Source organism: Arachis hypogaea, chromosome 13 (genome assembly GCF_003086295.3).
Source record: "Arachis hypogaea cultivar Tifrunner chromosome 13, arahy.Tifrunner.gnm2.J5K5, whole genome shotgun sequence".
Taxonomy (NCBI): Eukaryota; Viridiplantae; Streptophyta; class Magnoliopsida; order Fabales; family Fabaceae; genus Arachis; species Arachis hypogaea.
The window spans coordinates 132,568,768-132,596,659 of record NC_092048.1 but is presented as its reverse complement, the minus strand read 5'-3'; the positions used below and the strand labels follow the sequence as shown (position 1 = coordinate 132,596,659).

Below are 27,892 nucleotides of genomic sequence, written 5' to 3'. Positions count from 1 at the left end.
GCACAATCATATTGTGACAGAACTGCGTGGTTCATGCAGGTGTAGTTACCAGTAGGATCTCTCAGTCTTAGCATCTTTGACCCTTCCAAAAGTTGAACACCTACTTCTTATGCTGAGTGAATTATCAACAAAGAAAAAGACTAGAGATTCAAAACTATATGGTAACATCATATACGTTAAGGACTTATTAATAAGGTTTCTATTCATAGAGATTAGATTTTTTCATGTATTGAATATATTTTGAAAATTATAAAATATTTATCTTTTCAATGACAAAATTTTAATTTTACTCAGCAAAATTCCAAAACTTATTGTGAATTACAAGGAAAAGGAGTTAGTAATAATGGTGTTTTTTTTTCAAGAGAAATATTTAGATGCTTTCAAAATACGCGGAAAATTAAAATATATTTACTGATTAAATTTCTACTAAATTGTGCTTTTAAACTATGAATTACATGTATATTTTAATTTGTTGTTTAAAATTAGATTATATACAATGATAACAAAAGATAAGCATATAATGTAATATTGTATTTTTAAAAATTATTTGTGTAAAATCCTATTAAATATTAAATATATTTTATAAACACGTACGAATTTCTGTTAGCAATAGTCCATGGTTAACCTTGTTCTTTTATATGTTGTTTTAGGGGTGTGCATGGCTCAGTCCGGTCCGAAGACTCGATCCGGTCTCGAACACTTTAGGTTAAATATAATTTTGGTGTGATTTCACTGGATCTAGGGTCGGGTAAGGGTCTCAAAAATAGACTCGGTCATTATTTCGGATCGGGTCCGAGCCATGGCTTGGGTCATTCGAAGTCGGCCCAGTCATCATACACAATTAATATTTGAGTAAAAGACAAATAGGTCATTGACATTTTAAAACGAGGACATTTTTGTCTCTCAAGATTGAAAAATATATTTCGATCCCTCACGTTTTAAAATGGCTAACAATTATACCCCTCCGTCCATTTTGGGTAAAAAACGGTAACGGAGCCAGCTGACATGGAGGGGTAGAGAATGACGTATCCGTTACACTTGCTGAAGTGGATTGGGACAAATTATTAGTGGACAAATTCGTCCCTTAAGGCCAAAACGACGCTGTTCTTCCGATGAATTCAATATTTTGATACTCTTCTTCTCCGCTTCGTTCAACTGCCGCCATTATCACCCTTCTTAAGGCCTGCAAGACCATTCATCATCTCTACCAAGTCCACGCCTCCATCATCCAACGAGGTCTAGAGCAAGATCACCTCATCATCTCCCGCTTCATTTTTCTTTCCGCCTCCTTTGCCACCACTGCTTCATATTACACCTCCGTCTTCGACCACGTCCTTGGCCCTTCCCCTTTTCTCTGGAACTCCCTCATCGGAGCCCACACCAAAGGAAATTACTTTTTCGACGCCCTCTCTGCTTTTATTCGCATGAAGGCACATGGGTCTCTTCCCAATAGGTACATTTACTCTTCTGTGATTAAGGCCTGTTCAAGCATGTGCAGATCCTGCGAAGGAAAATTGCTCCATGGCTCGGCGTTGAGGTGTGGGGGTTGAAGGTGATATGTTTGTTGGAACCTGTTTGGTTGATATGTATGAAAAATGTGGAAATATTGGTGACGCTCGCAAGGTGTTCTGATAGAATGTCTGAGAAGAATGTAGTTTCATAGACGGCTATGGTGGTTGGCTATGTGATGGTTGGGGATATGGTGGAGGCAAAGAGGCTGTTTGATGAAATGCCTCAGAGGAATGTGGCATCATGGAATGCGATCATATGGGATTTTGTGAAGGTGGGGGATTTGGGCAATGCTAGGGTAGTGCTTGATGCTATGCCGGAAAAGAGTGTTGCTTCTTTCACGATCATGATTGATGGCTATGCAAAGGCTGGTGACATGGCTACCTCAAGGTTCTTGTTCGATCAAGCTCCGGAAAAGGATATTGGTTAGCTTGATGTCGGCTTCTTCTCAGTTGGTTGCCTTATATGTATGTGCCATGTTCGGATATACCACTTCAACCAGACCAAGAAGGTGATGAAAAATTAACAATTTGTGTATTTAGTGGTCCCAGTTTAGTGTGTTTGTGTGTATATTTCAAGGTCAATTTCAAGCATCTGGATGATGCTTTTGATATATCGAATGATCTCTAACATTTGTGCTCCCAAAAAATAGTAACTTAATTCTTGAAATGTAATTTTTTATGGTATTGCACAGGTGATACATACACGTATAAAATTGCTGTTTCTCTCGAAAAAATCTTGCCGGTATTACTGTATGTGTTAGGATTAGAATTAGTTTAAAACTCTCAAATTTAGGCCTTCATTTTAGTGCTAGTGTTTATATATATAGTCTTACATAAATATGGTTAGGGAAGAAGTGTTCTATTCCTGCATTGTAGGGATTTGAGCATGTGTATGGTGACATTGTGAGTGGGGTCATAAATGTCAATGAATTAGGGTTCTTGGTTAAGCATATGGAAGGTATGGTGAGGAAGATGGATAGGTATGTTAGTAACACTAAGAATTTGTATAGTGAAATGGAGGTTTTGAATCAATATGAGCAAGCTATGAACAAGTTTTAGAATAATCAAAATGAGGAGAGTAAGAGAGTCATTGAGCAGAAACTCGCATGACAGAGGCAAGATGTTAGGCATCAAGGACTAATTTGTCCATTAAAAATTTGTTTTTCATCCACATCAGCAACTAAAACGGACACCTAACACTCTACCATTCCAGGTCAGCATGTTCCGTTGCCGTTTTGAAGCCCAATTCGATGGAGGGATCTAATTGTCACGCGTTTTAAAACGTGAGGGATCGAAATGTATTTTCCAATCTTGAGGGACGAAAATGTCCTTGTTTTAAAAGGTCAGGAACCTATTTGTCTTTTACTCTTAATATTTTGTGTTATTAATGATGGATGATGGCTATTTTTAAGTAGAATTTAAGTATTGTAAACCTTAATATTTTGTGTTATTAGTTATTATAAGATTATAAGTTAATGTTTTATGTTTAAAATGCATAAGATTTTAAACTAATGCATAATATTGTGTTATTTATATTGATTTAAATATTTGGTGTTATTAGACAATACTAGTATTGGTTATGGTTATGCTTTAATATTAGAGAAGAGTTGGTTCTTGTTATATTTTTCTAAGTGAATTTTACCATGTCAAATAATAATTGGAGTCTTGAAAATTTGGATATCTTCATATGCTAGCTTATACGAAGGTATCAAGATAATGTAATGTTAACGGCTCGATTTTTACCCGATTTTTACTCGATATAATCGTGACTCAAAAGTGTATAAGCTTCATCAGATCTAAGACTAGGTTTAGATCTAATAAATAGACTCAGTATATATTTCGAATAGAATTTAGATCACATCAAATTCGGTTTCACCACCAGAACGATGCATACCGTCTCCATACAAGTGAAAACAATCTAGTATTCTTTAGCGTGTCTTTTTCGTATACAGGTATAGTTGTTTATTGCAAAAATATCTGGATCCGTGACATTGTTTATTCTCTATGTATGTTACTTTTCTCTCTTATCTGGTAATAAAGAAAAATGTAGGAATATTAAAATTTAATATTTTAATTTAATTTAATAATTTAATAATATATTTTATTTTATATTTTTTAATATTAATAATTAATTAATAAAAAATAATAAAATTTGATAAAATTTTAATATTTTTTTAATAAATAAATAATTTCTAATATTTTTCATAAATAAATAGGAATAAAGCATAAAAAAGATGAAGAGGCAAACGTGCGTCGTTGACTTAGCTGTGTTAGCTAATAATCCAATACGGCATTGAAATACGAGAAGGAAGATTGAATCTAACGGTGTGGAATGGGTTGCAGCCATGCACGAATGTGAGAGTGAAGGGGACAGTGAGAAAGAAGGGATCAATAAAGGAAACCAAATCCAAGCTAACAAAACTGGCGGCCACCAGGTCAACCACCCTTTTGTCCTTCTCGATGGTCTTATTAAAAACACAAACACCATTCACACCATCCAACCCATCACCAACTATTTCTTTTTCTCTTTTTTTAATATGTGTGACAGCTGGGTATAAAAGAATGGCATGGTTAGACATGTAATAAATTAATAATCATGTGAAACAAGTCGTAGCATTCATACTTGCATTTGCGGATTAGCTTTTCTTCTCTTTCAAATTAAAGCTCTCGTTCTGTGCTGCTTGCGAGGTGTGTTTCTATTATGGGTAACTGTTTTAGTGCCAGGATCAAAGCTGAGAGCCCTCCACGCGATGGTAAGTGGTAACAATAATAATACATATTCGATCATTCACTTTGTGTTGTTGAATGCTAATACACATATTTTCAGAAGAGAAGGTTTTGAGTGGTATAAGCAGCAAGGTATCATCTCGTTCCATGCTTATGTCTCCTCTGACAGAGGGCGAGATTCTGCTATCCACCAATTTAAAGAACTTCAGCTTCATTGAACTAAGAACCGCCACAAGGAACTTTCGTCCGGATAGTCTGGTTGGTGAAGGTGGCTTTGGCTCTGTATTTAAGGGGTGGATCGACGAGCACACTCTTGAACCCACAAAACCGGGCACCGGACTCGTCATTGCGGTGAAGAGGCTAAATCAAGAGAGCACACAGGGACATACTGAATGGCTGGTCAGTCTCATCTTAATATATAACTTGTTTAGCTTAATAATGTTTTTGTGACTAATTATAATTAGCCTCCTAATATAATTACAGACAGAAATCAACTACTTGGGTCAGCTGGATCATCCTAATCTTGTGAAACTCATAGGTTACAGCTTAGAAGATGATCACCGGATTTTGGTGTATGAGTTTTTGACTAAAGGCAGTTTAGATAACCATTTGTTTAGGAGTAAGTCAAGTTTGTTTAATTATGACTAGTTTGTTATTAGCACCTTAAACAGCTCAAGATCTGATGTACCTTTTTCTGGCACAGGAGCTTCTTATGTTCGCCCGCTTTCTTGGAACATACGCATGAATATCGCTCTTGATGCAGCTAAGGGCCTTGCGTTTCTTCACAGCGACCAAGTAGATGTAATATACCGAGACTTGAAGACTTCTAACATCTTGCTTGATTCGGTACGCAAATCACATTCAGATCACCTTACAACTTACAAGTATTTCACACTTGATTTCTGAAATAATTCCTTTAATATGTGTGAATTAAATGACAGAGTTATCATGCAAAACTCTCTGATTTTGGATTGGCAAAGGATGGACCAGTAGGTGACAAGAGCCATGTCTCTACCAGGATAATGGGAACATTTGGCTATGCAGCTCCTGAATACATAGCCACAGGTACTTCAATCTTATATTTGTTTTCAAAGTTAAATAACATAATGTGTTACCAAATCTTGTGACCAATTTTTCATTATATTCTTCTCTCCAGGTCATTTAACGAAGAAGAGTGATGTATACAGTTTTGGCGTTGTACTGCTGGAAATCATAGCGGGGAAACGCGCATTAGATAAGAACAGACCAACAGGGGAGCATAATTTGGTTGATTGGGCCAAGCCTTTGCTCGTCAGCAAAAGAAAAATCTCACAAGTCATGGATTCCCGTTTGGACAGTCAATATCCTTTGCGCGAAGCCATGAAAGTTGCAGTTCTTGCAATCAAATGCCTCTCTGCTGAACCCAAATTCAGGCCTACCATGGATGAGGTTGTAAGATCCTTGGAGCAACTCAAGGATTCTGAAGACACAACAACAACAAGTGGAGTGGACAAATCTCCAGATCAAACAGTTAAAACGAATGGTAATACTGCAAGATCTAGTAGAGTTAGTTCAAAACAACATAGAAGAAGTAACAATGAATCTTTAAATGGAGAAGGTAGTTCTAATAATCAGACACCATCAGCTTCTCCTCTTCACACTTAGAAGACAAACATCAGTTTTCATTGTTGCTGTACAGATTTTGTTTCCTTGTTATCAGTTATAGAAAAAAAATGAATTATTTCTTACATTCCAACATTTCTTTCCAAATCAACTTCATTCCAAAATTTTGTTTGACAAGATTAGAAGCAACCACAGAACATAGATCTTAATAATTATTTGAATTTCTATGACTGAAACTCTTAAACATTTAATATTTTTTTATTGGAGATAAGATGAGTGATATATTTTAACATTATAATTTGGAGTATTTTTAAAAATTGTGGAAGGTACATAAATTATTAGAATTTGATTTCTGTATCTCAAATTTTTTAATTTTTTTTGAAGTAAAAATAAAAAGGTCCGATTTTTATACTCGTCATATTTCTGTACTCCAAATTAAATTATGCCACGTTTAAGATTAATGCTTCAGCCGTTCATAATCTAAAAAAACGCTATTGTCAATCCAGTGTTAAATCATTACCTTAAACTAACATAGCTTTGGATAGTGATTTTATGTATATGGCCATAGCTATTTGATTTTCACAAATTTAAATTCAACTTCAACCCACTGGTAAAATGACTTATAACTATTTAAGCTAACAGGATGAGGCAAATGATAAACATCACCAAAGAAACATTAATTAAATATTCTGTTGCATGGTGAAGCAAATAAGAATTAGTCTTCAAATTTATTAGAATTCAACTAATCCGTGTCTAAATGAAATTTATAAATTTGACTATTCAACCAATTTAAGCCCACCTTTTTTGGTTTTCTCCCTTTTGTTTGCTTATGTCCGATAAACCTCCAAGTTAAGATGTCAAATGAAGGAGACATGTACAATTATTATTATTAAACGTCACTATTAATCAATCTTTTTATTTATCAAATGTGTACGATAATAATATTTGTGAAATTAGTTAAGATGACAAATATTTATTCTTTAATTAAGAGATTTTGGATTTAAATAAATGATTGAAAAATATTGTTTTAAATATATACATGATGAAAGGTATTTTGGAAAAATAAATTAATAAAGTTATTTGATAGAAAGATGGGCACAAGTAACTATCATTTGAATTGATCAACTTCAATTATCAAAAAGACTAAAAGAGAACCGGTGTTATTGAGCTAAGACCTTTAAGGGTGTGTGTTTAATTTGAATGTGTTTAGATGAAATATTTTAAAATTTGAGTGTATTTCAGATATAACAAAATCTAAATGTTATAGTTAACTTTTTTTTCAATTTCAAAACTTTTTGTTTGGTTGAGAGAATTATATTATTTTTATTTTTAAAATTCTTCGTTTAGAAAAGATAATTAAATTGTCTTTATTCGTAAATATGTAATTGATTTTATTATTTATTAGTCTAAAATATTAACTGATACATATAAATGCATTTGGAAGTGAGGTAGAGAAAAAAAAATTAAAATTTCTCCTTTTTTGGATATAATTAATTTTTTTAATAGACAAAATTTCTCATTGAAATTCCTTCAAATTTGAAATTTCTTTCCTATAAAAAAATTCAAAATACATTATTTTGCTATTATAGACAAAGTAGAAGAAAAACTCAATTTGTAGAAAGTCAAAACGATTAATAAAGTTGATAAACTGGAACTCATTAAATTTGTGCTTAATAGTCTGCCGATTTACTACCTTAGCTTATATAAAATATCCAGAACAGTAGCAAATAAGTTGATATGTTTGCAGAGGAAGTTTTTGTGGAGTAATGAGGACGGAAGGGATGGGTACCTTTGGTAAAGTGGAAAATTGTGCAAGCTCCAAAATGCTTCGGGAATTTAAGCGTGGGCGATGCAGTGTTCCGGAATACATTATTATTATTCAAGTGGTGGTGACGGTTTTCAAAGGAAGATTGCCCATTATGGAAGAAAATTGTGTGCTCTTGCATTAACTTGAATCCAAATGTCCTTCTCTCTTGTCAGTCGGTTCCTAAAAAAAGTGGTCCGTAAAGGGACATTTATCAGTTGCAGATAAGAGAACAGCGGGTGAGAGATAAGATGGTCAGAGGATTATCATTAGAATTAGGAGATGGTAGAAGAATTCGATTCTGGGAAGATAATTGGCTACCATGTGGTGTGTTGCAAGATGTATTTCTAAGGCTTTTTTCGGTTTCAAACCAAGTCGGATCTGTATTAGGAGATTGTGAGTTCTGAGACGGGTTAGAGTGGATATGGAACTTTCATTGGAGAAGGGTACTATTCCAATGGAAGTTAGAATTAGTTAACCAACTTCATGGGGTTCTACAATCTGTCAGGTTAACAAGTGAGAGGGAGGACAGAATAGTATGAAAATTTGATAGATCAAAAATTTATTCTACTAACTCATTTGTGCAGATTTTGCAGGCTGAGACTCTCTCAGAAGACATTACGAGTTATAGTTTCACTAGATCTATATGGAGAGAACTAGTACCACCAAGAGTTAAGCTATTCGCCTGGTTTGTGTTAGTTGGTAGGGTCAATATTAAAGAAAGGTTGACTAGATTGGGCATTATTGATCACAGGGATATATTTTGTGTTTTATGTAAAAAAGAAACTGAGAATGATTTTCACTTATTCATTGGTTGTGAGTTCACGTGGCAGGTGTGGTGTGCTTGGTTATACGCCTATAATACACTTTGGTCTATTCCAAGAACAATTAAGCAATACTTTGAGAGTTGGATAAGAGTTCCTATAAAAAAAGATGAACGTAACAGGTGGCTGATTGACTTTTTTGCTATCATTTGAAATACGTGGCTGGAAAGGAATGTCAGAATTTTCAGAAATCAAGAAGCAGGCATTGCGAAAGTTATTACCAAATCAATTAGAAGCTACAAAGAGTGGGTTGATTTTATTCTGTTTAGTTATTAATGGCATTACTGGAGATAACTAAGATTTCTTTTTTAATGTTTGTATTGTAGTTCTGGACTTTATAGACACTCCACCTTGTTGTGTTGAATTTTATTTAAAAAAAAATATTATTTTACTATTAAAAATGTTATACTCTTTAAAATTACTTTCTCTCTTTTAATTACCCCATCTAAATTTAATATAAATGTTATATTGATCATAAAAAATAGTAATAGACGACTTTACACCCAATGCCTCGTATTTCGGCAAGATGCACAAATTTGAGGCTAATTTTTGAGTTTTTTTAGGACATTGTTAAATGTGAGAAAGACCTAAAGTTAAATATGTAAGAAATAAACCTCAATCTTTCGTAACTATAGTAGCGTTTGTTTTGAGGTAATGAGACAGAGACTGAAAGATTGAGACTCAGTATTATGTTTGTTAGTTTAGATACTGATATTAAAATTTCTGTCTCTGTCTCCAAAATTTCAGTATTTCAGTACTTCCAAAAAGTAGGGATACAGGGGACTAAAATTTTTAGAGATGGAGACCGAAACTTTAATAACATTTTATACCTAAAATACCCTCATTTCAATTAATTAATTTTAATTTTACCCTTTGTGTAAATTAAATTAGAATTTTATTCTTGTTTCAATTTCTGTCTCCCATTTTACACCAAACAGAATATTGAAATTTATGTTAATCTCTATTTTTTAGTCTTTGTCTCTCAGTCTCAGTCTTTCCGTCTTTCTCTCTCTACCAAATGCTAACCTATGTGAATATCATAGCATGTGTAAGCTCTTCAAATGGTTACTATACAAGGTTCTGGCCTACATAACTAACACCCTAATTGAATGGTTATTGAACAAAATTCAGCTGCTTCCGATATAGCATTGTTGACTTTATTAACAATTCCAACCTTTAATTTATGAGCAAAAAACAAAATAAGCCAATGGGGGAAGAATTTACACAAATCAGCCAAACTGAAAATTGCTTCACGAATGAGTCAAAGCACATTACTATATAATTCGAACCAGCATGGTTCGAACTACAATAACATATAATTCGAACTGAGTCAGCTCGAATTGCTTAGGAAAAATTCACACTAATTCGAACCAAGATGGTTCGAACTAAAAACACACATAAATCGAACTAGGTAAGCTCGAATTATACAAGGAGAAGCTTCCCAAAGTAATTCGAACCAGGTTGGTTCGAATTACACAAACTATATTTCGAACTAGGCTGGTTCGAATTAGTGAGCACCAGACCTGTATATATATGGTTGTAAATGTGAGTTGCTCTCATTAGAGAGTGTAATATGGCTAGTGAGGAGAGTTTTGTAGTGTTGGTTCACCACAGAGGATCGATTAAGAGGAAAACTCGTTCCAGTGTGAAGTTCACCGATAAGGATCCTCTCTGTATTATCGTTAGGCCTACGACGAGCTATGATGACCTTGTTAGGTCTGTACTGATGAAATTTGGTCTGGAAGGTGCGAAGCGGGTTAAGAAGTTTTTCTATCGCATTACAATCACGGTGCTCCAGGAAACCGTGAAGTATGATTGTTTCACGATCGGGAGTGATGAGGACTTGCAAGTCATGTTTCATTGTCGTCAGCAGTTTTCGGAAGTGAGGACACCAGAATTGTTGGCAAAGTTGGTTGATGTGGTATCCAGCTCAGGGGGTTCAAACCGGAATACCACCACTTTAGCCACGGCAGCCGGTTCTAGCTCCAGACCTGCCGTTGCTTCTTCGTCCGTCCCTGTGTATGAGCCACCGGTCCAACCTGTCGCCTCCCCTTCTTTCACTGTTGATCTCAATGGCATCGTAGGCGACGAGGTCGGAACAGGGAAATTTCTGCCGACCTCTTTACAGTGCGCTGCACCGCTTGGGGTTGGAGACGGATTGTTGGGTGATGCAGAGGACGATGACGTCGAGCCGGATATGATTGATGATGACAGTGGCGATGATATTGGAGCGAGTGAGCCTGCCGGGGCGGGAGGTGGTTCTAGCTCTGGCACACAGCAGTATCCACCACATTTTTCCTCTTTGGACTTGGATGCCATGAGGCAGGAGGGAGTTTCTGGGCAGCCTGTTGGATTTGGAGCTAGAGATGCGGAAGGGACTGCTGGTCTGACAGAGTTCCAGGTTGGTCAGCAATTTCAGGATAAAGATGAGGCCCTGTTAAGTGTGAAGACTTACAGCATCCGCCGAGGGGTACAATACAAGGTAGTGGAGTCTGACTATCGCCGGTATGTGGGCAAGTGTTCTGAGTTCGGGAATGGGTGCACATGGTTGATTCGGCTAAGTCTCCGGCAGCGCAAGGACATTTGGGAGGTCAAACGGTACAATGGACCTCATACCTGTCTTGCCACCTCCATCTCGAGCGACCACAGGAGTTTGGATTATCATGTGTATCGGCGTTCATTATGCCAATGGTTAGGGCTGATGCATCCGTCAGCATCAAGATGCTCCTAAATGCCACGGCCGCACACTTTGGGTTTAGGCCGACGTACAGGAGGGTCTGGTTGGCGAAGCAAAAGGCTATTGTCCTCATCTATGGTGACTGGGATGAGTCGTACAACGAGCTCGTGCACTCTCCGAACGGCATATGGAAGGTGTGCGTCTCCGGACGCCAGCGCTCGACGAAGGCACTGACAAGGGCCTCATCTAACCGGAACCATCTATCGTTCAGCCTCGCAAGATGGTATAATCCGACCATCTGCAAGTACGGAACATATCTCTCATCGAGTCGCATGCCCTGCTGCCGCCGCATGCTCCTGATGCATCGCTGTGGCTGCGTATTACATGCACCGCATTATTAGAACCAACTTGATAACCAATGACAAAAATAACCAACACCATAAACCACTAAATGAAACCGCTAACATAATCTACATGCAAAACCAATATATCAAACCACTTGAAAAACCACATGTTCAAACCGCTAACATAAACCACAAAGAAATCCACTTATGTCAAACACATGCAAAACCACTATCACGAACCGCTTACAAAAGCACATGGTCAACCACTTCCTGTAAGGCCCACATCGGTTGGGGAGGGGAACGAAGCATGCCTTATAAGGGTGGGGATACCTCTCCATAGCATGACGCGTTTTGACGAGTGAGTGTGGGGGGCTTCGGCTAGCATCCCTATCGTCAAAGGCAAAACCGTGAGGCCTTGTGTGCCAAAGTGGACAATATCGTGCTAGCGGGTGGTCTGGGCTGTTACAGATGGTATCAGAGCCAGAACCCGGATCGATGTGCCAGCGAGGGCGCTGGGCTCCCTTAGGGGGGTGGATTGTAAGGCCCACATCGATTGGGGAGGGGAACGAAGCATGCCTTATAAGGGTGTGGATACCTCTCCCTAGCATGACGCGTTTTGACGAGTGAGTGTGGGGGGCTTCGGCTAGCATCCCTATCGTCAAAGGCAAAACCGTGAGGCCTTGTGTGCCAAAGCGGACAATATCGTGCTAGCGGGTGGTCTGGGCTGTTACACTTCCAATACCACCAAAATAAACCGCCAAAGTAAATCATCAACAAAACCGCATACAAAAGTACTAACAAAACCAATACTAAAAACACCTAACCTAAACCGCCAACAAAAGCACATGAATAAACCACTATTATAAACCGCATAAAAATCCATTAACGAAAACCACATGCAAAACAACTATCATAAACCACACAACTAAACCACTAACATAAAACAACTAACATAAACCACTAACATAAAACAGCTAACATAAAACAACTAACATAAACCACTAACATAAAATAACTAACATAAACCACCAACTAAACCACCAACTAACCCGCATGCAAAACCTCTCAACTAAACCACTTGCAATACCACTACGATTAACCGCTAACATAAACCGCCACTAAAACCGCATGCAAAACCACTAACTTAGATATACCGCTAGCACGAAGTTTTTTATGTACTAACCTCGTCGTTGATGACCTCGGCTATATAAGCAACTCCGTTCAACCGATATAACCTTGCCGGATCGTCCCCCATCGGCTGAGTATTCCGTTCAAGTCTTTGTCGGATCAAACCCGGGTCGTTTTCTCTGGGATTTGGTGGGGTATGAGGATGGAAAAGTGATTCGAGTGGGGCTGATTCGAACTCCTTTTATAGCTGCAAAACGTGTAATTGGAACCAACCCAATTCGAATTACTACTCGAGTAAAACTTTTACTAATTCAAACCAAGTAGGTTCGAATTACTTTGTGAAGCGTGCAAGTACGTAATTCGAACAAGCCTAGTTCGAATTACTCTCAAATCTAGTTCGAACCATGTTGGTTCGAATTACATTCATCAAGTGTTACATCCTAATTCGAGCTACCCTGGTTCGAATTACGTGTTATTATAGTTCGAACCATACTGGTTCGAATTATATAGTAATGTGCTTTGGCTCATTCGTGAAACAATTTCGATTTTGGCTGATTTGTGTAAATTCTTTCCTCCCTTGGCTTAATTCCGTTTTTTGCCCTTAATTTATTTCATTCACATTTTCTCTCTATGATACTGATAAATGATTACTAGAAAGATTCGGGATGTTTAAGATGTATTCAATAAAAACCAATTTGATTATATCGATTTTGTACTTATCAGATAATGATATATAATATGGTTAGACTCGATTAAATTTTGACCTTAATTAAATTGAGTATTGATTATAGCATCATAAAATCTGAACTAAGATAATTATCCGATTAGATTCATACAATAAAGTTTTATATCTAAGAAAAATATTTAACTGGTAGCCCAAACCCTTAAATAGTATCACTAAGTTTCCGAAATTAACAAAGTCTAGGTCTATCTCAGGGAACCTCTCCTCCTTTCCATTCTGATAAACCATTTTTTCACCAATTCCTCTTACGAAGTTCTCTCCATGATAAAAGACCGGAACCACAAACACGTCAACCATCTGAAATTAACCAGTGCAGAACTAGGATTAAAAAAGGAAACAACACAATATATGAAAGAAACTACATTTTCCGAACACAATCCCTCCCCCTAATCCTACACAGGACGCAATACACCCTTTTTTCACTTTCTTTCTTACACTGTAAACATGCAAACACATTGCATTCCTAGCTAAGCATCACAATCTTACCTTGTGCCGAAGACAGCAGCCACGACCTCAGACGAAGCTTCTCCTCAGCCTCTGCCACAGCTATCACCCCTAGCCTTTTGCTCTTCTACGTGTTGTATTTTTTGGAGGGAGAAACAGAGACAAAGGAGTTTGATCGTCTTTGGGTTAGGGTTTTCTGTAATTCTCTCACTCAACTATGGGTCTTCTGGGTATTGTATATGAGGATTCAACTGTGTTTCGAGAGGAGGAGACGAAACGGCATCGTTTTCGTCTCCAGGGACTTATATGTCCTCTAACTTTTTGCCCCATGTCACCTGGCCTCCGTTACGTGCCACCTCAGCGCCACCTGTGCCACCTCAGTCTTTTCTGTCCAGTGCAAACGGCTGAAATCAACGGAGGGACATAAATGTCCACGTTTTTCAATGGTCAGGGGCTTTAATGTATTTTCCATTGCTTGAGGACGAAAATGTCCGTAAAAAAAGGTCAGGGACGAAAATTTCCTTTACTCTTTTTTAAATTATGCGCTTATTTCTCCTTTTCATTCTTCTTTTCCTTTTATGTTTCCTCCTCCTCTTCTAAATTTGCACACGCAGATTTTTCTTCCCTTCTTCTTCTCTTCCTCTTTCTTATTCTTCTTTTTCCAAATTCGCGCACGCAAGTTCTTTTTCTTCTCTCGTCCTTCTTCTTCTTCTCTTCTTCTTCTTCTTCTCGTCTCCCAATGTTGCGTCTTTTTCTTTTTCTTTTCCTTTTTGTTATTGTCATCACCAATAATACTAATATTTTGCTAACATCTTTATTAGTTTTGATTTTCTCTGATGCCATCATTAAATAATTTCGGTTCATTTCTTAGTTTGTTTCGATTCATTTGTGTGTTAATTGAGGTTCACTTGATGTTGCTAATAAGAATTGACCAAATTTTTTATCTTTTAAGTAATTTCGGTTCATTTTTAGTTTAATTGAGGTTCATTTGGATCCAAAAATGAATTCGATGTATTTTTGTTAACGATTGAGTCTTTTTAACTGTTTATTCAAATATGAGCTAATTTCGGTTCATTTGTATGCTAATTGAGGTTCACTTGATACTGTTGAAAGTATTGACCAAATTTTTTAGCAAAGAAAAATGAAATTGTTCATGATCACTTTATTCAATTGCATTATATCTCACTCCATTCCATTCAATTAGTTCAGTTTTGAATAAGTAGTAAAAAAAACTCAATTATCAATAAAAACACATCGAATTCATTTCTGAATTCAAATGAACCTCAAATAAACTAAGAAATGAACTGAAATCTTAAGGAATAAAAAACTTGGTCAATACTTAACAGCAACATCAAGTGAACCTCAATTAATTCACAAATGAACCAAAATTAGTTCAGTTTTGAACAAATAATAAAAAAGACTCAATCATCAACAAACACACCAATTCATTTCTAAATTCAAATGAACATCAATTAAACTAAGAAATAAACTAAAATTACTTAAGGAATAAAAAATTTAGTCAATACTTATCAGCAACATCAGGTGAACCTCAATTAACACAAAAATGAACCGAAATTAGTTCAATTTTGAACAAGCGGTCAAAAAGACTCAATCATCAACAAAAACACATCAAATTCATTTCTGAATCCAAATGAACTTCAATTAAAAGGAGAAAAAGAAAAACGCAGCAACAACAACAGCGATAAAAGAACAACGATTGGGAGAAAACATGCAAAAAAGAAGGATAAGGAATGCGAAAAAAAAAAGAAAGAACGCGAAGAAGAAGAAGGAATGGGAAGATGAGGATGGAAAAATGCGAAGAAGAATAAGGAATAACGTAAAGAAAAGGAAGGAACGCGAAGAGTTTGCGTTAGTGAAGGTGGGGTGTTCAAATTCAAACCGATTCAAATTAAACCGCTCATCCAATCCAATCCAAACCGAAAACCGATTAAAACCGTACTAATTCGAATTTGATTGGATTCTATATTTTGCAAACCGCTGGATCGGATCGGATTTTGGATCTACTTTTCATAACCGATCCAATCCAATCCAAACCGCACAATGTGCTATAATATTATTATTTTATTATTATATTTACAATATACTTATAACATGTTCAATTTTTTATATATTTTTATATTATTCATATATTATTATTATTTAATAAATATTTTATGTTCAAAATGTAATTTATTTAATTTATTTTAACTAACATATAATTTTATTTCTATTGTTATGTTATCGTTGGCTTTTTAAGATATTGTTGAGACTTATTATGTCATTGTTGATTATTTAAAATTTGATTTTGAGACTTATTATATGTATTTAATTTTTTTAATTTATAAAATCGCAAATCCAATCCAATCAAAACCGCTTGAAATTGGATCGGATCGGATTGGATTTTTTTAAAAAAGCATCCAATCTAAACCACACAAGTAAAATTAGTGTTCGAATCGGATGAGTTTTTGACTCAAAATTGATCCAAACCGCACTGCGAACACCCCTAATGAAGCGTGTGTTTACACGCTGGTGTAATGAAAGCGATTTTTATTGAGTTTAGGCCAATTTAATTGGACTTAATTACTAAAAAGACTTAGATATATAATTGGATTGAGATTCAAAATGATTTAAAATAAAAAAATATAATAACATATGTATAACTTTAAATACCTAAAGTATATTGAGTTATGATATTTATTTAAATATAAATTTAATAATGTATTGCTCTTTATTTTATTACCTTAGTTTTTAGTTTTTAACAATTATATTTTTAAAATTTTTTACTAAAAATAAACTTATCGTACGCCTATTAGTTAAACCCTACTAGCCAATGAGTAATAGCTCAAATGACATAGTCTCTCCATACTCAATTAAAAGGTTGCAGGTTCAAATTAATTTGTGCATAGTGGGAGTACGTACTCCTCATCTAGCGCCCGACGCTCTGCTAGGGTTTCACTGCGCCGCCTCCATGGTTACACCTTTCTTTGTCTTTTCTTCGTCAAACTCTTTTCCATTTTCTTCTACTTTTTTTTCTTAATTTCTTTTCCACTTAGCTCCCTAATTTTCGTTTTCTCTCCCAATTCATTTCTCTTTTAATTTATTTTGTTTTTTAATTCACTCATTCCATATATCTTATTTCTCTTTGGAATCATTGAATACCAATTCTGATTTTCTCTACACCATGAGCAACAAATCAGAGATTCAGAACCCTCATATAATTGCTATGACGGTGGAGGGTGTCAGCCTTCAAGTGGCACCCAAAGAAATATGAAACTGCTCTCGTGGAATTGTCGGGGTTTGGGAAGATCCCTGACAATCCACAATCTTAAAGGGATATGCAAATCCTACTCCCCCGAGATTGGTTTTATCTGTGAAACAAAAAATCAATCTCGACAAGTTGAAGGAAAACTAAGATCTTGTGGTTTCAAGGAATGGTTTATTGTGGATCCGGATGGATTATCAGAGGGTTTGGCAATGGCATGGAGGGATGGTTGCACTATTCAGATTTTACAGCATGGTAGATTTTTCATTGCGGCATCAGTTCTGACAGCTGGTTCTAATGATCCCTATGGTGTTCTAGGTGTTTATCTCAGTTCAAATGATCAACATAGAATGGCTCAATTTGCTGAATTAACTTCAGTCACCCAACAGTTCGATGGTAAGGTTGTGTTAATGGGAGATTTTAATGCCATTTCTAATCAATTGGAGAAAGAAGGTGGGGGTGCTAAATCTCCTTCTTCTATTGAAACCTTTAATAGTTTTATTGATGATAATTCCCTGATTGATATTGATATGGTCGGAAGACCATACACTTGGTTAAATAGACGGAGGGGTGATGAGTTGATACAGGAAAGACTGGACCGATTCCTGGTAGGAGTTGATTGGCAGCAACTCTATCCCAATGCAACGGTTCTTAGACTGTCAGAATCAGGCTCGGATCACGCCTCTCTTCTCTTAGACTCTAATCCGAGAACTGAGATATCTAAACGCCGATTCAAATTCCAAGAAAGATGGTGTTCCAATGATGAAATAAGGCAGATTGTTAGAGAGGTTTGGCATGAACAGATTGATGGTTCAGCCATGTATATCCTAGCTCAAAAAATAAAGCGTTGTCGGCATAAGATTGTCAGATGGCAGCAAGAACACAGATCTAATTCGAAGGAGGAGATTGATTTACTACAGTCGAAATTAGAGGAACTTCGTTTAGCAGGAATTCATGGAGGCGACATCGTTTCAGAAATAGAGGACAAACTTGAAAAAGCATTGCAAAATGAGGAATCTTATTGGAAAGATAAGTCTAGAGTCAAATGGCTCAAATCTAGTGATCAGAATACAGCTTTTTTCCATCAGAAATTTAGAAATCGAACCCGAAGGAATATAATTTGGCAACTAACTGGCAGTGATGGTGAAGTGGCTACTTCAAATGCTGGTATTGCTTCTGTGGCTGAATCTTATTTCAAGGACATCTTTTCCTCCACTTGTCATGAGAACCCTGAACCTCTGTTTACTGATTTTGAACCTAAGGTTACAGCTCACATGAACCGTAGGCTTCAAAGACCAGTGACTATGGAGGAAGTGAAATGCGCAACATTTAGCATTCATCCTCAAAGTGCTCCAGGAGATGATGGTATGACAGCAAAATTTTTTCAAAGCTTCTGGAACATACTTAGTGGTGATGTGTTTCGAGCAGTTAAGAGCTTCTTTTCTGGGGGCAGAATCTTGAAAGGTTTTAACCACACTCAGATCTGTCTTATTCCCAAGATTTCTGATGCTAAAGATATGACTCAGGTAAGACCAATAAGCCTATCCTCAGTCTTTTACAAGATTATCTCCAAAGTATTTGTACATAGGCTTCAGGGTATGATGAATAGACTAATTATCCCTACGCAGAGTACTTTTATTAAAGGCAGATTAATCTCTGATAATATCCTAATTGCTCACGAGTGTATGCATTACTTGAAGAACAAAAAAAGGGGTCTCGAAAATGAAATGGCGCTAAAATTAGATATGAGTAAGGCATATGATAGGGTGGAATGGCACTTTCTTTGGTTTATATTAGAGAAGTTTGGTTTTGACTCCCGGTGGATCATGTGGATTCGAGAATTAGTGACAACTGTTTCTTATTCTATTATTGTGGAAGGACAACCTTATGGTTTCTTCAAACCAAATAGAGGTATTCGACAAGGAGATCCTCTATCCCCCTATCTTTTTCTTTTCTGTGCAGAAGGTCTCTCCTTCTTGCTACACAAGGCAGAACAAAACAGACTAATTCAGGGTCTTCAGATACATAGGCGATGTCCCAAGGTCAACCACCTCCTATTTGCTGATGACTCCATCTTATTCTGTAAGGCTAATCCTGAAGCATGTTCAAATATCCTGCATTTATTGAATTCTTATGAAAGCATCAGTGGCCAGAGGGTAAATCTTAATAAATCTGCTGTATTCTTTAGCCACAACACTCCCTCCACTACTCGTACACTATTGGCAAACTCTATGAATATTAATCATATTGGGGCTCAGGATAAATACCTTGGTTTGCCTTCTACAGTCTCTAAATCGAAAAAGGCTTCTTTTAGTATGATCAAAGAAAAGGTTCGGAAAAGAATCCAAGGGTGGAAGCGCAATCTTCTTTCGTCAGGTGGTAGACACGTATTGCTTAAGGCAGTGGGAGAAGCTATTCCTATTTATACATTGTCTTGCTTCAAGTTGCCTGATGGTTTAATTTCGGAAATTCACTCTCTACTTTCTCAGTTCTGGTGGGGACAAAAAGGTTCTGAAAGGCGGATGGCTTGGATTAGCTGGGACACTATGACTCGCCCACGAAAAGAAGGAGGCCTTGGATTTAAAGATCTCAGAATCCAAAATCTGGCGCTTTTAGGCAAACAGTTTTGGCGACTTGTAACACAGCCTACTTCCTTATTATCCAAAATCCTAAGAGGTAAATACTTTAGCAATGGTAATGCTATAACTGCAGAAATTGGAGTCTTACCTTCTTGGGGATGGAGGAGCATACTGGAAAGCCGAAAGATTGTTGAAAAAGGTCTCAATTGGGCTGTAGGTACTGGTGAGAATATCCGAACCTTTGAGGATCCTTGGCTGCCTCCTCCGTATCCTTTAATGATTTCTGACATGCCAAATAGACAGGCTATTTCTGAGTTAGTTCCAAGAGTTAAAGATCTAATTACTGAAGATAGGAATTGGAATCAGAATCTCATTCAAGAATTATTTCCCCAAGACGTTGCAAACAGGATTTTGTCAGTTAAAATTCAACAGAGTAGGGACAAATTGCAATGGGAATTGAACAAATCCAAGCAATATGATACAGCTTCAGGTTACAGAATTGACTATTTATTTTACCATCCGCCTCTGGAGCTTTGCCCTAATTATATGCAGCAGAAAAAGCCATGGATTGATCTATGGAAATTGAACTTGCCTCACAAAATTAAGCTATTTATCTGGAAAGCTCTCCATGGCTGACTTCCGGTGCTTGCTCAGATTCATCACTGCATCCCATCTATATCACCAATATGCCCCTGCTGTCATGAAGCAACGGAAACAGTCACTCATTGTTTGATCGATTGCTCTAGAATTAAAGACGTATGGTCTCAGAGTTATCTTCGTGACTGTCTTCCCCCTCAGAGTTCTAACGACTTTTGGACATGGTGGACTGCATCAACAGAGATACTTAACCCGTTGAAGAATGCTGACCGTAATCCTCAATTGCTTGCCATCATTTGCTGGAACTGCTGGAAAGCTCGCAACCAGTTGATTTTTGAAGGTTCTACTTCTATGCCGTCTGCCATTCTAGCAAGCTCTGTCAAGTTGCTCCGTGAAATCCAAAGAACTCCCAGTTTAGGTTGTCATCTCCATGAGGCAAGCTCTTAGTTGCATTCAATTGGATTTATCATTCTTTCTTCTTTAAGATTTTTCTTCGTTTTTCGACCACGCACCGTTGGATGAATACCTTCAGTGTAGTGTTTTTGGGAAATCCCCACCTTTTATTATGCTGTCCTGCTTTTGGACATCTTTATATTTTATTTTTTAATAATTAATGAAATATAACCTATTATCTTTGAAAAAAAAAGTTGCAGATTCGAGTCTCCTATCTTTAGTAAAAAAAAAAAAAAAACCCTTCTATAAAATTGTTTTACGAATGGACTTGGTTAATGGTTTTGTTTTTGAGTGCAATTGGGTGCAGAGTGCAGCAAGTCCAATTAGCCGAGCCACACTGCACATTTTGTGCCAAATCGTTCATCTCTAATTCACGCGCTAACCCCGCGCGTGTGATGTCCGATTTCCAAACCCTAGTGATGAGTGACAGTGGGCAGTGGCCACTGTGCTACGATTAGAGCCCGTGAAGATTGTTGGGAGCGTCAAACAACCCCCAATTTCACCTCCGATTCTTCACCGTTTCTTCTTCTCATGTAGATCGTTAGCCTCACACTTTCACTTCATCAGAGTTCACCTTCAGGGAGCACCTTCCATTTTCTTCTTCAGGTCAATTCAGCTCATATTTCTCTCAATTTGTCAATTCTCCTCGCTTTGGATTATCCCTCCCACGCTCCGGTTCTTGTCATGCATGTGCTTTGCAATTTTGCATTATGTTTTCTTCATGCATATTTGAATAATTGGGTACGTGTTGTGCATGTTCATGCTTGATCTTTTGTTTTGGGTAAATGGAGGGTATTACACCAAATGTTTGTGAAAATGCATTCCTAGCACTGACCTCCGATGCGTTTAGATTTTGATTGGCCAATTGGTTAACTAACATGTTCAACTAACTTTTAACAGACAGCTTAACATAGCATGATATGGGATCCTTTTGAGCGAAGTGATTGGGATATTTGTTTTGAATGTTTCTCTTAGGATCAAAATGTTTAGAAAATGAATGGGATTAATCTGTATTTCAGCAAGAAAATGGCGATGTTAATATCAAGTTTTTGCCTTTCAGGTATTGTAATAATTTTTCCTGGGAGAAATTGTTATGGCTCAGAGCTCTGATGAGGATACTGATATAAGTGACTCTGAAATCACTGAATACGAAGATAAATTTTATGAAGAACTGCAAAATGGAACCCATGATGTGAAAACCTCGGATGAGACTTACACTTGCCCGTTCTGCCCTAAAAAGAGGAAACGGGATTATTTGTACAAGGAACTCCTTCAACATGCTTCTGGGGTGGGTCAGAGTAGCTCACAAAAGAGAAAGGCAAGAGAGAAGGCTAATCATTTGGCTTTGGTGAAATATTTGGAGAAGGATGCTATGGCCGTGGATGTTCCATCAAAACCTGTGGACAAAGGCAAACATGACGTTAATTCTGATGAGCAGTTTGTGTGGCCTTGGATTGGAATTGTAGTTAATATTCCTACTAGACGGGCAGAAGATGGACGCTGTGTTGGTGCAAGTGGTTCCAAGCTGAGGGATGAGTACAAAAGCAGGGGTTTTAATCCGTTTAGAGTCAATCCTCTATGGAATTTCCGGGGTCACTCTGGAACTGCTCTTGTGGAGTTCAATAAAAACTGGCCAGGGTTTGATAATGCGTTGGCATTTGAAAGGGCATATGAAACAGATCATCATGGGAAAAAAGATTGGTTTGCTAAGTCTGAGCAGAAGTCTGGTCTTTATGCATGGGTAGCCCGAGCAGATGATTATAACGCCAACAATATCATTGGGGAAAATCTGCGAAAGATGGGGGATGTCAAAACCATATCTGAACTGATGGAGGAAGAAGCTCGAAGGCAGGATAAACTTGTGTCCAATTTGACTAACATTATTCAGGTCAAGAACAAACACTTACAAGAGATAGAAGTAAGATGCCATGAGACAACGCTCAAAATGGACATGGCAATGGAGGAAAAAGATAAGCTCATTCAAGCTTATAATGAAGGTATGCGGTTATATTGGGCCAAAGTTACTTGTCTCTAGTTTAGCTTGACTTCTTGGGGTTTTCATTTTCTCATTTATTTGTTTTGTTGTACAAGGCCAACTATGTGTTGCAACTGGTACTTTGATTACAAAATAACTGGCAGCGTAGCAGTCTCTGGATGACAATTAAATCACAATTTGAGTTTTTTTTTTTTCATTTTCTTTGTTTATTGATGGTTTTTTCCCTGGGGTCTGGAGGTATCCAAGTCAGCAAACAGCCAATTCAGTTGCCACCTACTACTTGCATTGTTGTGGTGGTTGTACCATAGGAGCTAACATTGTTACTTTAATATGTTGGTATGTTTGTAACATGGTTTATCTCAAGATTCTAATTTTGTATTCAGAGATAAAGAAGATACAATCAAGTGCAAGGGATCACTTTCAGAGGATCTTTAGTGATCACGAAAAGCTTAAGTGGCAACTAGAATCTCAGAAAAGTGAGCTGGAGTTGCGAAAAGTCGAACTGGAAAAGCGTGAGGCGCATAATGAAAGTGAAAGAAAGAAGTTAGCAGAAGAGATTGAGGAGGTATGTATAGTGTTTTCTTTATTTTTGCTGCATCTTCTCTAGCATGGTGTGATTGAAATTAAGAATAATAGAATAAAATATTGTTCATGTTCAATTTAGGATTGTAATGTTGTTAGTTATAGAGCCATTCACATGCCTGGACTTTTCATTTGTGATCAACAAAATTCATTTGCGTGCCGTTAACAACTTTGTGTCTTGGAGAGAGGATTTATGTTTATGGTACAGTTCTTTATTATTATTATTATTATTATTATTATTATTATTATTATTATTATTGCGTTGAATTATGTTACAGTACTGGAACTTCTATGATTTTTGCTTTCCTCATACTTAAAAAAGAGGAAAGAATTAAGAATTCAATACAAGGTGCACATATGCATTATTCTCACTCGAAGCTTGATGGGCTTTTGTGTGTGTTGGTGTCAGATGTAAAACAATTTATGCACATCTATGTAATAGTTTGTTGAACTTTTAAGAGAAATGATTTATGGCAATTATCAGATGATTGATATTCCAAACTTCTAATGTTTTGGGCCTTTGAGTAAGGGGTTAGCAACCAAGGATGACATTATTGTAGAATGGTAATTTCTGGAAAGTGATTAAGATTATGAACTCCTTCCAGTGATCATATGTTAATGTTATTCACTTGAAAATTGCAGAATAGAGAGGGGATAAGAGTCACAAACATAAAGTTGTATGCCTAAAAAATTTTTTATGCAACACCAGATTTTGTCTTTTTAAATTTTTCTTTTACTCCCATCGAAGACCTCACATAAGGATTCTGGAAACCAAAATTTGGACCTAATTTGCTCCTGCTGTTATTGACATCCTTTAATGTAATAGTCTGCATAAGAAGGGCGTAGAAGTTTTGGTTTCTATTTTCATTTTTATAATTCAATAACTTGTGCCATGCATTGTCTTTTCAGAATACATTGAGAAATAGCTCTCTTCAGATGGCTGCTATAGAACAACAGAAAGCTGATGAAAAAGTGTTGAAATTGGCTGAAGACCAAAAGGTTGTGTTACCTGCTTTCAAAACTTAATCTCTTCCCACAACGAGTATTAATGATATTTGTCCATCTATCTTTCAGAAGCAAAAAGAAGAACTCCATGCTAAAATCATTCAGCTTGAAAGACAATTGGATATGAAACAAAAGCTTGAATTGGAGATTCAGCAACTTAGAGGATCATTAAGTGTGTTGAAGCACATGGAAGATGATGATGATGCAGAAGTTTTGAAGAAAGTAGATGATTTACATATGGATTTAAGAGAAAAGGAACAATCACTTCAAGACATAGATGCATTGAACCAAACACTAATCATTAAAGAGCGTAAGAGTAATGAGGAGTTGCAAGAAGCTCGAAAAGAATTGGTGGAGGTAAGTATATTTTTTCAGATATATCTTCCCTTTCTAGGTAGTGATTATTTAAATTTGTGTTTTACCGCTCTTTCATATTTCATTTACTAGCTGATTGTGCTTTTAATGATAATTAATTAATTATGCTTGCCTGTTCACAGTGTTATGTGCTCTGAAATTGAAATTAATTGATTGATTAAAACCTGTCTTCCCCTCCCACAATGCTAGAAATGAAAAGTGCTTAGAAAATATACATGTGAATTCCTCCCCAGTGGTTCCTGTTTTGTTTGTTCAGAGTAATAAGGCTCGGGTTAAAGATTTCTTGATCACTATTTGAGTATTTCACCTAACTGACCTGTGCTTAAGAGACCTAACTATCGTGAATATTTGTAGTTCACGTGTTGCACTATTTCATCATTGAAATTATGTTAATGAACATTCACCATTATTTTTTAAAAAAGTTTGTCTTAGGTGCATTCTTCAGTATTAAATCCGAATTAATTTATAATCTGTGTCTTGCAGGGCCTTAAAGAGCTACCAGCTCAGGGCAATATTCGTGTAAAGAGAATGGGACAACTTGACGGTAAACCATTCCTTGAATTTTTTACGAGAAGATACAATGAGGAAGAGGCTGAAGAGAGGGCTACAGAACTCTGTTCGTTGTGGGAAGAGTATTTGAAGGACCCAGATTGGCATCCATTCAAAGTTATCACAATTGATGGGAAAGAAACGGTGTGTCCTTGTTAAACATTTTTCCGCTTGATTTTATGCTTAGACTCTTTTAGTCTAGATTGAAAAGGTGTGCCTTCGTTTCATTTCAGGAAATTATAAAAGAAGATGATGAAAAGCTGAATGGACTGAAAAATGAGATGGGTGAAGGAGCATACAATGCAGTGGTGGCAGCTTTGACTGAGATAAATGCATATAATCCTAGTGGGCGTTACATAATCTCAGAAATATGGAACTATGCAGAGGGAAGGAGAGCAACTTTACAAGAAGGAGTAGAATTTCTGATAAAAAACTGGAGATCACAAAAACGAAAGCGAGGAGGATGAGGATGAAGTGAATATTGGACGCAATCTATTTAGGTTGCTATTTTTTTCTTTCCCCCTCTCGAGTAGTATAGCTACAACCAAGAAAGCAAGATATTTAAAGGCTGATCGATGTGTTGGTTAGATATTCCTGGTGACTAGCCAACCAGGTTTCATATTTTCTCAAGAAATTATTAGTTGATTTATAGTATTCATAAAGTTAATTTGGATTATATTGCTGAAAGGTTGGCTTTGGTTACAGGACTTAACATATTGCATTCTAAGAGAGGTTGCATGCATCAACATTGGGAGGACTGAGGAGGGCTGCCACACCACTTGGTTGTTTATGGTTCTAAGTAAATTATGAAATTTGTAAACAATTTATTTCGTTTGACACTTTATGCTTCATTGGGCATATCTTGCCGAATCACGAGAATGAAACTGCACTCGTTGCGGCAGCCTTTTGGGCTGTCTCTGCCATGTGAATGACATAGATGTAATATTCCTTTTTCTCCCGTTAGTTCCTTTATTTGTCTTGTTGCCATTTTGGTAATCATTGCCTTTCCCATGCTTCTTGTCTTCTTGGTCAATGGTCATCCTCCAACTATGTTCAGCGATTATGACCCAAAAGAAACTTTGTTCAACGACAACTATTACAATTTTCAGATGGTGAAACTAATTAGTCTCTTGCTAATTTTCTTTTTTAGATTGCAAAATTAAGTATATTTTTGTAGTATTTGTTTCCTAAGATTATTGAGTAATATTTCAAATTATTCTATTTAAAGTAGTCATAAGATTAACTTTATCTGGTTGGGTCTTTGGGATGATCGGTTAATACGATATGATGTTCCAACAGAAGTTATTTAACGTATTGCCTGAGGTTGTTAGTAATTCATTTCACTACTCCAAAAAAAGAATGGTCACTGCAATATAATGCATTGATTGATATGCAAAATTATAACCATTTTTGGTGTGCTAAGTAAGTGAAAAAAGATTAGGCACTATTTTTTAGCTACAATTTATTCTCTATATTAACGACCAAACTTTCAATCCTTATTCATTTTCTATTTTGTTAGTTAATTATAGATTTAAAAAAGTTCGTTTCTTAGTAAAATCGTGAATTATATATGCATTTTTACAAATTAACAGTCAAACTCAATTGCCCTTCACTTATTCTTTCTTGCTAGGAACAAAAAAAAACCCACACAGAGACTGAACATTTGCATTACGAGTCGTGCACTCAAACAATGGTATTATAAAGGTTAATGTAAACTGTAAAGAGAATCAAATAGACACAAAATAATCCGTGCAATCCATTTTCTTTCTGGCAATAAATAACATAAGCCATATTTAAAAGCTATCCAAGTGATTGATTAAAAATGCCCTGTAAATATAAGAGACGATGAATCACTTATAAGTAAGGTTCTAAAAATTAGCCCGGATCAGACGATTCAACTGAATTAACCGTGAATTGATCATTTAGTCGATTTTGTTGATTTTTAGAATTGTCCTACAAAAATAGGTTAAAAAACCGGCTAGTTCCGATTTTGTAATTCGCCCTAAAAGCCCAGAAAAAGAAAAAGAAAACCCACTAATCTAGTTCCTTGTTGCGTTTGTTTGATGGGACACAGATGAGACATTGAGACACATTGAATAAGACACAAATATTTACTCTTTTATCCTTAATAATTTACTCTTATCTTTATTTCATTGGTGATAATATATGGGTAAAATTGATATTTAGTTTATAGTGGTGTGTCTTGTCCAATATCACCAAACAAAATAAAAAAATTTGTGTATCTTTGTGTATATGTCTCTTTGTGCATTTGTGTTTGTGTCCATGTATTTGAAAGACAATAAACAAACGCAGCCTTAACAAATTCACGAATGCCTCCCTCAGTCCTTCTCCCTTCCGACCCTAATTTCCTATTTTTCTCCAACGAGCAGAAGGAATGCCTCGGTTGCCTCCACCATCCCTACCACTATCGATGCTGGCAGTGACCACCAGTGGTTGCCACCCTCGTCACTTGAAGCTTCTGTCGTCGTCGGTAGGTCGGTTCGAAACTTTTGTCGTCATCGTCGTCTGCTGGTCGGTTTGAAGCTTCTGTAGTTGGCCACCTCTGTCCTACCGAACATCCCACTCTATTGCTGTGAATTCTAAGCCTTTTCCATTCTCTATGTCGCAGTGAATTCTTCAGTTTTTCAATTAATTTTTTTATTTTGTTAATTATATGAATTGTTTCAATTT

General features: G+C 36.5%; 2 protein-coding genes across 4 annotated transcripts; both read left to right on the top strand.

The window, feature by feature from the left end:
* The first annotated feature begins 4,006 nt into the window (after positions 1 to 4,006).
* LOC112733670 (receptor-like cytoplasmic kinase 176) lies at positions 4,007 to 5,973 on the top strand. 2 transcript variants are annotated; one of them, XM_025782710.3, is made up of 6 exons: positions 4,007 to 4,264; positions 4,339 to 4,637; positions 4,722 to 4,857; positions 4,942 to 5,084; positions 5,180 to 5,303; positions 5,395 to 5,973. In XM_025782710.3, the coding sequence occupies exons 1-6, from the start codon at positions 4,213 to 4,215 to the stop codon at positions 5,880 to 5,882; spliced, it is 1,242 nt and encodes a 413-aa protein (XP_025638495.1). In that variant the 5' UTR covers positions 4,007 to 4,212; the 3' UTR covers positions 5,883 to 5,973. The 2 variants fall into 2 exon arrangements, with proteins under 2 accessions (XP_025638495.1, XP_029147562.1); XM_029291729.2 differs by having other exon boundaries at positions 4,085 to 4,264; positions 4,342 to 4,637.
* Positions 5,974 to 20,968: 14,995 nt separating this feature from the next.
* LOC112733667 (protein INVOLVED IN DE NOVO 2) lies at positions 20,969 to 26,164 on the top strand. 2 transcript variants are annotated; one of them, XR_003168260.3, is made up of 8 exons: positions 20,969 to 21,300; positions 21,755 to 22,691; positions 23,074 to 23,255; positions 24,182 to 24,271; positions 24,347 to 24,634; positions 25,136 to 25,345; positions 25,435 to 25,814; positions 25,907 to 26,164. XR_003168260.3 is itself a non-coding variant. In XM_025782707.3 (8 exons), the coding sequence occupies exons 2-7, from the start codon at positions 21,788 to 21,790 to the stop codon at positions 25,666 to 25,668; spliced, it is 1,908 nt and encodes a 635-aa protein (XP_025638492.1). In that variant the 5' UTR covers positions 20,969 to 21,300; positions 21,755 to 21,787; the 3' UTR covers positions 25,669 to 25,701; positions 25,907 to 26,164. The 2 variants fall into 2 exon arrangements, 1 of the variants encoding a protein (XP_025638492.1); XM_025782707.3 differs by having other exon boundaries at positions 25,435 to 25,701.
* Positions 26,165 to 27,892: the final 1,728 nt, after the last annotated feature.